We start from the raw sequence: 12377 nt of genomic DNA, 5'->3' as shown, positions 1-12377 counted from the left end.
ACCATACCAAATTCACTTGGGTGTACTTTCTGCAACACAAATATGAAACCAGCAATAAGCTAATTAATTTCATTCGCTACATAGAAGTTAGGGTGGGCAAGCCACTTAGAAGGCTGAGAAGTGACAATGGAGGCGAATTTAAGAACATAGACTTAGATAGCTTTCTTGTATCTAAAGGCATCGAGCATAACTTTTTTGCACCCTATACTCCACAACATAATGGTGTAGTTGAAAGGAAGAACCGGACACTATGTGAAGCTGCTTGACCCATGTTGATCTTCGCAAATCTACCGCAATAATTATGGGTCGAAGCCACTGCAGCCGCCTGTTTCACTCAAAACATATCCCTAATTAACAATAGGCTTGAAGTCACTCCTTATGAAGCAATGAAAAAGAGGAAGCCCAACGTCAAATTCTTTCACATGTTTGGCTGTCGTTGCTACATCAAAAACAATAGGGATCAACTAGGCAAATTAGCACCCAAGGCTGATGAAGGTATCTTTCTTGGATATTGCCTTCATGCTGCAGCCTATAGAGTTTTGAACAAAAGAACCAGGGTGATAGAGGGAAGAAGTGATGTCATATTTGATGAAAGTTATGTGAGGGTTCTGGATCCAAACCACTTTGGTCCTCAAATGGTAGTACCTTTTGATAAAATGAACCAATCATCATCTGCTAATACTTCTACTCCAGTCCATGCTATTGAAGTAGCTTTCGAATTCCTCTTTCCAACTCAACTCTCATCCCTAGAATCAGAAAAGCTCACAAAAAAGCTTCTCCTGATGAATCTCAACCTCATCAACCATCAAAAGACTCTAGTTCCACAAAATCTCAGGTTGAGGGGGAACCATCTTTAAATGATTCTATTCCTAAAAGTCCCTTAGAATCTTTTGAACCATTTACCCCAACATCCCATCATCAATCTGGACCAGTCATAACACCAATCACTACATCCTTTGAGGGGGAACTACCTTTGGATGGTTCCATTCTTAAAGGTACATTACAATCCTCCTAACCATCCATTCCATGGTTTTAGGGGGAACCCAACTCAACTGGTTCCAGTCCTTCAAGTTCCTTCACATCCACTCCATCTGTTGAATTTAAGCATGCAACAATTGAGGGGGAACCACCTGTTTCAATTAGTTCCAGAATCTTTCAAGACGATCTTTTCGAAGGAACATTCACTTCTGACTACCCACCTCGTCCAAAAGAAAAATATGAGATAGTTTGCACTCCTCAAATGCTTAAGGAAACTCGTCTCACAAAATGGACAAAGGATCATCCAGCCAAACAAATCATAGGTGATCTAGATTCTAGAGTAGTGACTCGTTCAACAACCAAGAAGGAATGTCTATACGCAATATTTCTATCCATGATAGAGCCCAAAGGAATTAAAGAGGCTGTAGAGGATGAAGATCGGGTAAAAGCAATGCAAGAAGAGTTAGCTGAATTTGAACGCAACAATGTGTGAGACTTAGTGCCAATACCAGAAGGAGTATCAGTTGTTGGTTCAAGATGTATCTATAGAAACAGGAGTGATGAAGATGTAGTCATCATCAGGAACAAAGCTAGGATTTCTTGGCATTTGCTGCACACAAGAACTTTATGGTTTACCAAATGGATGTGCAATGTGCATTATTGAATGCCGAAATCGATAGGGATGTCTATGTTCAAAAACCTCCTGGATTCGAAGATCTAAAGTTCCTTAACCATTGCTATAAGCTTCAAAAGGCTGTCTATGGATTGAAGCAAGCTCCAAGAGCATGGTATGGAACATTATCCAAGTTCTTGGAAGATTCCAAGTTTCAAAGAGGTTCTATCGATCCCACTATCTTTAGGAAAATCCACAACAACCATCTGATCGTCGTTCAAATCTACGTTGATGACATCATATTTGGTTCAAACAACAAGGACCTTAGTGATGAGTTTGACGAGTTGATGAAAAGCAAATTTAGAATGAGTATGATGGGTGAGCTCAACTTCTTCCTAGGTCTACAAGTTCGTCAAACTCCTAAAGGAATCTTCATTGGTCAAGAGAAGTATATCAAAAACCTGTTGAAGAGATACTCCATGGAGAATGCATCAACTACAAAGACACCAATGTCCACATCCTACAAGCTTATATCGAACCTTGATGGGAAATCTATATATCAGAAGCACTATAGAGGAATGATTGGCTCATAACTGTACCTTATTACTATTCGACCAGACATTATGTTTTCAACATGTCTGTGTGCACGCTTTCAAGCCAATCCAAAGGAATCACATCTCATGGCAGTTAAAAGAATTTTCAAATATCTGAAAGGAACTACTTCTCTGGGTCTATTCTATCCTGCTAAAGGCAACTTCTATCTCTAGGCCTTTACTGACTCAGATTATGGAGGATGGAAGTATTGGGTTTTAAGCACTATAACACTCCTATGGTGCACATGTAACCCTAAATGCTTTGGAACTATGTTTTCTCTAATTATACATGCATTTTTGATTTCTAAAGCATATAACTTAACTAGCATACAATTCAAAGTAACAACTAGTTAGATAACTTACCTCTTGTGTAGTTCTTGGCCTTGGAAGCTTGAGCACCTCAAGTGTTGTGCCTCTAATGTGTCACAAACACCAATTTGCAAAGGAGGCTTAAGAGAACAAGACTTGTAGCTTCTAAATCGGTTCTATGCTCTTGTGTATGAGTGTTAGCCGATTTCATCACTAAGGGAACTCTTTTATAGTGTTCATCAAAGCTAGGGTTTCATCCATGAAACCCTAATGCACAATGACCTTCCATATCCCTTAGGCCCCATGGGTTAAAGGTCCATGTACTATCCATGAACCACTTAGCCCACCCTAATGGATCTTTGGCCCACACTATAAGAATGTATGAATTACATAATCAACCCCTTAGATTTAATTAGTCACTTTTGATCACAAAATTAATTCCAAATTAATTCTTGACCAATACTAATTAAATAATATGATTTATCCATTAATATATTATATTTATAATATATTAATAAATCACCAATAATCTTATTCTCAAAAGTTCATCCTATCAAATTGCACTGGTGAAGGCAACCCCAAAAGGACCATGCCACAATCAGGTCAAGTACATACCAGATATAGTTATGGGCTTAGACACCAAATCCAACAGGAAGCTCTACAGAAAGAGAACTTCTGGTAGTTGTGAATTCTTAGGAGGCAGATTGGTCAACAGGACTTCAAAGAAGCAAACATTTGTTTCAACCTCTACTGCTGAAGCTGAGTACGTTGCTTCCGCCAATTGTTGTTCTAAAGTGCTCTGGATGCAAATACAACTGAGATATTATGGATTCAAAATGCAAAGATCCCCATCTATTATGACTCTAAGAGTGCAATTGCAATCTCTCACAATCGATCCGACCACTCAATGACCAAGCACATTGATATCAGGTATCACTTACTAAAAGATAATATTCAAAAAGGTCATATTAAGCTTCATTTTGTTCCTACAGATGAAGAGACTTCAAATATGTTCACAAAAGCTCTGGATGAATCCCAGTTCTTACACTTTCTAGGACGACTTGACATGCTTAATCCAGATTCTTTAGGCATTTGAATTTTTTTTTTTCAAAAAGTTTTTTTTAAGAAAACTCCAAAAAATATTTTATTTTTGCTTTATTTTACACAAAAGAAAACTCCAAAAAGATTTTACCTTCATATTTACTTTACACAAGTGAAAACTACAAAAATATTTTATTTTCTGTCTTTTGTCATTACTTTAAACAAACGAAAATACCAAAAAGATTTTATCTTTCATTTTTTCTAAGGTGTTGAGGTTGAATGTTATTGTGAGACGTCGAAGGTTTTCTAAGTCATGCATAGTATCAAATGTTTGTATGTTAAGTTTATTATAAGGACATTTTGTATCGAAGCTTTAGTGTTTTTAGCCCCTTATATTTTTGTAAGCTTTCTCAATCCCTATAAATATGGGATGGGTACTAGAGTTAGAGAGAACCTTTAGATCTTGTGCTCTTAATTCTTACTTGACTCTCTATATCTTCTCTGTATTCACTGAAAGCATAAACGAGCCAAACAAATTCTATTTAGATCTTGTGCTCTTAATTCTTACTTGACTCTGATCTCGTAATTCGTACTCGATAAAATCATAACTAAATTTAGTATCAGATCAGGATTCATTTAGATTTGATCTAATTTTCATTTGTTTTCAAAAGGTTTTGAGTCTCATTCTAGATTCAAAATATTCCGCTCTTTTGATTCTAAAAATCATCACAAATCATCTATTTTGATTCGATTCTGATTACGATTTGTAAGATCGAGTTACGTGTTTCAGTTTTTTGGAAGTTTTTTTCAATCAGTTCTCAATTTTTGAAGCTTTTCCCAAAATTCATCTGTACATCAATGGCGAACTTCAACATGAACACCATGACTTCATACTCGCATCTTCTTGGTTCTTCAACCAAAATTCCTATGTTGATTCCAAAGTTCTACGATCAATGGGCGGATCGTATGGAGGAATATTTGAATGGAATAGATGAGGATCTATGGAAATGCATTGTTGGCGATGCTTATCCTCCTGTTGCAGTTCAAAGTATTGGAACTTCTTCCAATAATACAAATGTTGCTGAACAGGCTGAGAAATTGCTGAAAAATGAAAAGAAATGTATGCGTGAACTCCGTGGTGCTCTTCCACTAGTTGTATACAATTATGTACGCAACTGTAAAACTTCTAAGGAGATTTGGGATACTTTGAAGGAGAAGTATCAAGGCAGCGAGAAAACAAAGATCAGTTCAGTCAAACAATGTCTGTTGGAGTTGGGAGAGTTTAAGCAGAAGGAAGGAGAATCCATTGAGCAATACTATGACCGTTTGAATGAACTCATATTCAGATGTAACAGGTTTGGAGTTACAATGTCTACGATGGAGTTCAATTTGACATTCATCATGGGACTTCGCAAAGAATGGAGAAATCGCAGCCTTATGATAAAGACACAACAAAGTTTTGATTAATTTTCACTAAATGATCTCTACAATGGTTAAAAGCACATGAATCTCGAGTGAATGAGATTGCTGAGGAAGCAAGGATCAGTCTGAGTGATCCTTTATCTATTGTGTCCAAGGTTGTTGGTAGAGAGTTGGAAAAAGAAGTTGCTGAGAAGGAGAATTCGGAAGATGAAGGCTTAATCGTCAATTCTGATGACGAGGCAGTGGCTTTTTACTCGAACAATCCAGTGACAAAATTTTTCAAAAATACTTTTAATGCGAAGCCACAAGGAAGTGAAATGAAAGAAAATTTCTTGGGAAAGTCTGTGAGTGAGGAAAAGAAGGTGGAAAAGAAGGAAGCTAAGGCTGAAGATGCGAAGGTAGAGAAGGTGGAGAAAAAGCTGAAAGGTGACTTTGGATTCGACTGCCATTACTGCAAGGGAGCGATTCATATGTCTAGTGATTGCATGTTGTGAAAGAGGGATGAAAAGAAGAATAGGGTCAAAGATGAAGCCTATTATGTGGAAAGGCTGGAGGAGGTTAGAGCAAAAACAAAGGGGATGTCCCTTGTGGCGAAAGGCATAGATGATGAAGAAGGAACCTACCAAATTTGGTCATCAGGTTCTGATGATGAAGAAATACAAAACCCTACTCATGGGGAAATGTTCGCTATGCCTGAGGAAAAGGATGAAGATTCGATTAGCAATCGTAGCTTCCAGAGATAGTTACGGGCTTAGACACCAAATCCAACAGTCTCCCACTTGGATAAGTCTAATAACTATAATTGCCAATTTAACTTCAAGATTCGATTAGCAATCGTAGCTTCCAAAAGCCGTTGTCAAACTCTGACCCAGTCAGTGACTGTCCTTAGATAAGTGATCATATACTCCTCTGTTCTACAAGATATTAGCGGACAAATACATATAACATAGTCATACTTATTGTCCTGCAATTTGTTTCCCGATTTCCGTTTAGTTTGACATAGAACATAATTGAACACATCAATTTCATTCTGACCGGGCCCGGTACATAGGTCAAAACAAATCATCGAGGGGCCCAGATATCGCTTTTGATCCTTCTTAGGATAAAAGGAACATATAAACTTCGACTCTATATGCTTGAACTAACTACTCGTTGAATCATGCATAACGATACGTTTTATGACATCAAGTTACTGATGCGTTTACGCATCATCAATGCACAACTAATTTGTAGTTAACAACTCATATATCTTGGTTTGAAGATTATATGATATTATCATCTCACAATCACTCGTGATAAATTCCATGAAGTGATTCTGATGACTGTGGGTTGATCCAATGCTCAAATTCTTATTTCACAAGCACTCATAAATGGTGCAACAGACTCTTTCCATGTCTAACTCCTTAGACATCTACAGCCAACTCATGACAATCTAGCCTCATACCTACTTCCAATGTATGATCGACTGTGGATAGTTTGAATAATTATATTTATTCAGGAAGTCAAATCATACAAAATGAAACAATAGTAAATAATTGACACAAGACCGTAACTTTACTTATAAATAAAACTTCTTTTATTCAATCATCAAAATGTCAATTACAATTTAGCTATTACAAGTTTCTAATTTATCTAATTACTAAAACTAATATCGTCTTTTAGCCCAATGCCTCTTCCATGCTGCAAGTGCTTAACCCTATTCAGTCCCTTTGTAAGGGGATCTGCTGGGTTGTCTTGTGACGATATCCTCTTCACCACGAGGTGTCCTTCTTCTACTTGATGTCTTATGAAGTGGTATATTCTGTCGATATGCCTTGATCTACCATGATCTCTCGGTTCCTTGGTTAAGGCAACCGCCCCTTCATTATCGTAGAAACTTCTGTGGGCTCTTTTATGGATGGCATAACTCCAAGGTCTCCGATGAAGTTCCTCAACCATATCGCCTCTTTTGATGCTTCGCTTGTTGCAATGTACTCTGATTCATACGTTGAATCAACCACAGTCTCCTGCTTGGAACTTTTCCAAGTTATTGCTCCTCCATTTAGGGTAAACACGTAGCCCGACTGAGAACGCATATTGTCTCTGTCAGTCTGAAACCCGACGTCACAATACCCTAAAATTCTCAAGTCATCACTCCCACCGAGGGTAAGGATCCAATCCTTAATTCTCCATAGGTACTTAAGAATGTTCTTAACTGCAGTCCAGTGAGCTCTACCAGGTGTCCCTTGATATCTACTGACCATGCTCAAGGCAAAGACCACATCAGGGCGAGTACAAGTCATAGCATACATGATTGAGCCAACTGCGGAAGCATATGGTATCCATCTCATCTCTGCTATCTCAGCTTTTGTACTAGGACTCTGAATCTTACTCAGTTTGGTATTGCACTGGATAGGCAAGTCACCTTTCTTGGAGTTTTCAATGCTGAAACGTTTCAACACCTTGTCCAAGTAGATACTTTGACTAAGACCTATTAGTCTCTTACTTCTGTCTCTCAAAATCCTTATCCCTAGGATATAGGTAGCTTCTCCAAGGTCCTTCATAGCAAAACACTTCCCAAGCCAGGACTTAACCTCCTGCAGGGTCGGGATGTCATTTCCTATGAGTAGTATGTCATCCACATCCAACACGAGAAAGCTAACTATGCTCCCACTAGCCTTGACATACACACAGGACTCATCCTCGCTTCTCGAAAATCCAAACTCTTTGACTTTCTCATTGAAACAAAGATTCCAACTGCGAGATGCTTGTTTCAATCCATATATGGATTTCTCAAGCTTACACACTCGATTAGGGTATCTTGCATTCACAAAACCCTCTGGCTCATTCATGTAAACATCTTCAGCCAACTTTCCATTAAGGAAAGCGGTTTTGACATCCATCTTCCATATTTCATAGTCATGAAAAGCAGCTATGGCCAACATAACCCTTATAGATTTAATCTTCGCTACTGGTGAAAAGGTATCATCATAGTTAACTCCCTAAGTTTGAGTAAAACCCTTTGCAACTAGTCACGTCTTATATGTGTGTATTTTTCCATCCATGTCGGTCTTCTTCTTGAAGATCCATTTGCACCCGATTGTCTTACGACCCGGTTCGTTATCAACCAAGTTCCAAACTTGATTGTCATACATGGACTGAATCTCGCTATCCATAGCCTCTTTCCATTTAGCAGACTCAGGGCCTGCCATGGCTTCCTTGTAATTGTTAGGCTCATCCAAATTTACCAATGTACTATCACTGATAAATGTATCACCTTCTGTAGTAATATGGAAACCATAATAAAACTCAGGTGCAATCCTAACTCTGGTGGAATGCCTCAGAGGTACAAATTTGTCAATAGGTTTAACAGGAGTTTCCTCCTCGGGTTGATTACTAGTGTTTGAGGTTCCTTCACCACTTGACTCTTGAAGTTCTTCAAGGTCAATTTGCCTCCCACTGTCCCCTTGGCATATAAGCTCTCTCTCACGAAAGACCCCTCTTCTCGCGACGAAGACAACATTGTCACTTGGTCGATAGAAGAGATATCCAAAGGATTTCTGTGGGTAGCCGATGAAAATACATCGCTCACTCCGAGGTTCGAGCTTGTCGTGAGTCTCGCGCCTCACAAAAGCCTCGCAACCCCAAACTTTGATGTGGTCTAAAGTGGGAACCTTCCCAGTCCACATCTCGTGAGGTGTTTTTGCAACCTTTTTGGTACGGATCAGATTAAGAATATGGGCGGCAGTCTCTAAGGCATACCCCCAAAATGGGATTGGTAATGAAGCTCGAATCATCATAGAACGAACCATGTCCAACAAAGTTTGATTGTGCCTCTCAGCCACACCATTAAACTGTGGTGTCCTAGGAGGTGTCAATTGTGAAACAATTCCACATTCCTTAAGATAGTTGTGGAACTCGATACTAAGATACTCTCCTCCTCTATCGGATCGGAGTACCTTTATCTTCTTGCCCAATTGATTCTCTGCTTCTGCCTTAAACTCTTTGAACTTTTCAAAGGTTTCTGACTTATGCTTGAGTAAGTAGATATAGCCATACCTACTATAATCATCAGTAAAAGTCACATAGAAGCGGCTACCATCTCTTGTGACAGATCTGAAGGGCCCACACACATCAGTGTGTATGAGATCCAACAAACCCTCACCCCTTTCACAAGTACCAGTAAAGGGTGACTTAGTCATCTTTCCAAGTAAACAAGATTCGTAAGTTTCATCCGATTTCAAGTTGAATGATTCCAAGACTCCAGCCTTTTGGAGTTGGCATATGCGCTTCTTGTTTATATGTCCAAGATGACAATGCCATAAGCATGCTTTATCCAAATAATTGGATGAATCAATGTGCAACACATTATTTCCTAGGTTATCTACAACATTCACAGTTTCATACACACCATTGCAAGGTAAAGCTTCAAAATAAAAGACACCATTATAATAAGCATAAATACCACCATTATTATTATTAAAAGCAAAGGTAAAACCTTGTTTATACAAGCTGTGAAAGGAAATAATATTTCTCGCCATATCAGCCGAGAAACAACAATTATTCAAATCTAAATTTAAACCATTACTAAGCAATAAAGAATAAACTCCAATCTTGGTCACAGGCAACACTTTGCTATTTCCCATAATTAAGTTTATCTTCCCGTGCTCCACATCCCTACTTCTTTTTAGTCTCTGCAAATCAGAACAAATGTGAATACCACAACCTGTATCAAGGACCCAAGAATTAGCATGTGATGTATCATTAGAATGAATAGTGTAAATACCTGCAAGTACTTTGGGCAGCTTCGCTTCCAGTGCCCCTTTTAATGGCAATGGAAGCACTCTGCTTCCTTTGGATTGGTAGAGGGCACAACAAAACCAACTTTGGTTCCGCTAGAAGAAGATCCATCCCAGGATTTTCCCTTGGAAGGAGCCTTCCTCTTTTTACCCTTACCATGTCCAATTGCCAGGACAGGGGCAGTAGCAGTAGGAGTAGGAGTAATAGCAACATATTTGCCTTTCATGTTGCTTTCAGCTGTTCTGAGGAGTCCCTGAAGCTTGCTAAGAGTGACCTCCTCCTTGTTTATATGATAGGTCATACGAAACTGATCATAACAAGGGGAAGGGAATGAATAATAATATCAATAGCTAATTCTTCATCAAAGTTGACATTCAATTTTAGCAAGCGGTCCACATATCTCTGCATTTTCTGCAAGTGGCCCGTGATGGACTCTCCATCCTTCATTTTAGTGGTGATCATGGAGGCTATGATCTCATACCTCTCCTGCCGAGCAGATTGATGGTACCTTTCCATCAAATCTTGGTGCATTTCATAGGGCTAGAAGTCCTCATAGGACTTTTGTAGCTCAGCAGACATGGTAGCTATCATTATACACGACACTTTTGTCGCGTCCCTCTCATCAACCCGATACTCCTCAACTTGTTCGTGAGTAGCAATTTGCTCATCAATTTCCTTCAGCTCCTTGTCTAGGACATATTCTTTGCCCTCATATCGAAGGGCTATGTGAATGTTTCTGATCCAATCATTGAAGTTGGATCCATTAAAGATGGTTCTCCCTACTAAGTTCATTAGAGAGAAGGAGCTTGAAGGGTTTGAGCCTGAAGCATTGTTTGGGATAGACATCTGAAAAATAAAAGGAACAAAGTTTAGATTAGATGAGAATCCTTAATAAATCACCCAAATGAAATATTAAGGCTAGGATCCAACACAATATTCTACAATTGCGAAGAGGGATGCCGTAATCCAATTATAAAATACATGTAGGTAGGTAAATGACGATTTACCAATTTCCACCATGAAAAACGAAATTACTTATTAGATTTTAATTGGATTTGAAATTCCTAGATTCTTTTGAGATTCATTGAACTTTCAATGGCATGTTTCAATCTCGATTGTGCCCTCTCAAGTTTGTGACTGGGATGCCGAGGATCACAAACAAGGTGTGAATAACCATGCAAATATACTTGGTACTCTTAATGTTACAAATCACCTAACCAATGTGCCGGTTAACCACACACGCTCCATTGATCTATGATTTACATTAAGCTACCCATTGCCACTCTTTATTAGTCCTAAATTAGTGTGCCGGTTAACCACACACGCTCCATTAACGACTTAATAAAGTGCAAAGTGTAATTTCATGGATTAGCACCTATTCACATTTTTCCTAAAGTAACTAAGATTGGGAATTTAATAATAGGTTTAGTTACTTTATTATTTTATTATACTTTTAACGAGAATTAATGTCCTGTCCTACCCGTTCGGCTAACGACCCTCCACCAGTCAAGGAAGCGGTGGGTGAGAATGGACACCCATTAAACTGTCATTTTATAGGCAGTAACCTTATATCCCCCTTATAGACCGGCTTCGTGAATGAGGCCTATTAACGGTAAGACTGACTTTTCTTATATATATATATATATATATATATATATATATATATATATATATATATATATATATATATATATATATATATATATATATATATATATATATATAAGTATTAACATTTAATAATATAATAGTATAAGGGTAGAATTTTAATCCTTTTAAAACTCTAGGGTTTTGGAATTAAATGTCTTATTAATTTGACTTTACAAATTCCAAAATTTGAGGGCAAGTTTTGAAACTTTTCAAGACCTTTCATATTCATAACCTATGAACCATTATGAGTTTTAATATCCATGAATGTGACTTTTCATATAACTTGAGGAAAAGCTACAATAACACATTTCATGAACAATTATATCAAATTTTTGGATCAAACACAATGATCACATAATTTTTCCTATTGATCTACTCAAACTCATAACAAGACAATTCATATCAAATACTACATATAATTACTTTATTATCTAAACATTTGACAATTGCCTTTTAAATGGATGGAGACAATCATTACCAATTCAGAAAATACAATTTTTATGATTACAAAACAGTTTGTGGTAATGACTTTATCCATTTCTGGCCAAGAACTCGAAGTTTCTGCACACAGGAGCACCAACTCGTCGAGTACATGAACTGGACTCGTCGAGTTGATGCCTTACTGAGTGGACTCATCGAGTCTGTTCATGTACTCGGCGAGTTCATCTGTCAGAATGCAGAAAAGTCGATTTTTCTAGCTTTGAAAACAAGTGTTAATCAAGTATAATAGAAAGCAATCCTAGGCTCTGATACCGCTGTTGGGTTTTAAGCACTATAACACTCCTATGGTGCACATGCAACCCTAAATGCTTTGGAACTATGTTTTCTCTAATTATACATACATTTTTGATTTCCAAAGCATATAACTTAACTAGCACACAATTCAAAGTAACGACTAGTTAGACAACTTACCTCTTGTGTAGTTCTTGGCCTTGGAAGCTTGAGCACCTCAAGTGTTATGCCTCTAATGTGTCACAAACACCAATATTCAA

The 12377-nt window shown here is 37.9% G+C and overlaps 1 protein-coding gene across 1 annotated transcript; it reads left to right on the top strand.

Moving 5' to 3' along the window:
• The first annotated feature begins 386 nt into the window (after positions 1-386).
• Positions 387-1471, top strand: LOC145122006 (uncharacterized). The gene is made up of 2 exons (XM_079057684.1): positions 387-707; positions 1037-1471. Exons 1-2 carry the CDS (start codon positions 387-389, stop codon positions 1469-1471), a joined length of 756 nt encoding a protein of 251 aa, XP_078913810.1.
• The last annotated feature ends 10906 nt before the right edge of the window (positions 1472-12377 follow it).

This window comes from Lactuca virosa, chromosome 6 (genome assembly GCF_052849685.1).
Source record: "Lactuca virosa cultivar CGN04683 chromosome 6, Lactuca_virosa_CGN04683_v6, whole genome shotgun sequence".
Taxonomy (NCBI): Eukaryota; Viridiplantae; Streptophyta; class Magnoliopsida; order Asterales; family Asteraceae; genus Lactuca; species Lactuca virosa.
Note: the sequence above shows the minus strand (reverse complement) of the source record. Positions and strands in the feature narration are given on the sequence as shown.

Coding starts and splice junctions, on each gene's coding strand:
- LOC145122006 (XM_079057684.1), top strand. CDS start 387: ATGAAAAAGAGGAAGCCCAACGTCAAATTCTTTCACATGTTTGGCTGT. Junction 708..1,036: donor CTCCAGTCCATGCTATTGAA/GTAGCTTTCGAA, acceptor CCATGGTTTTAG/GGGGAACCCAACTCAACTGG.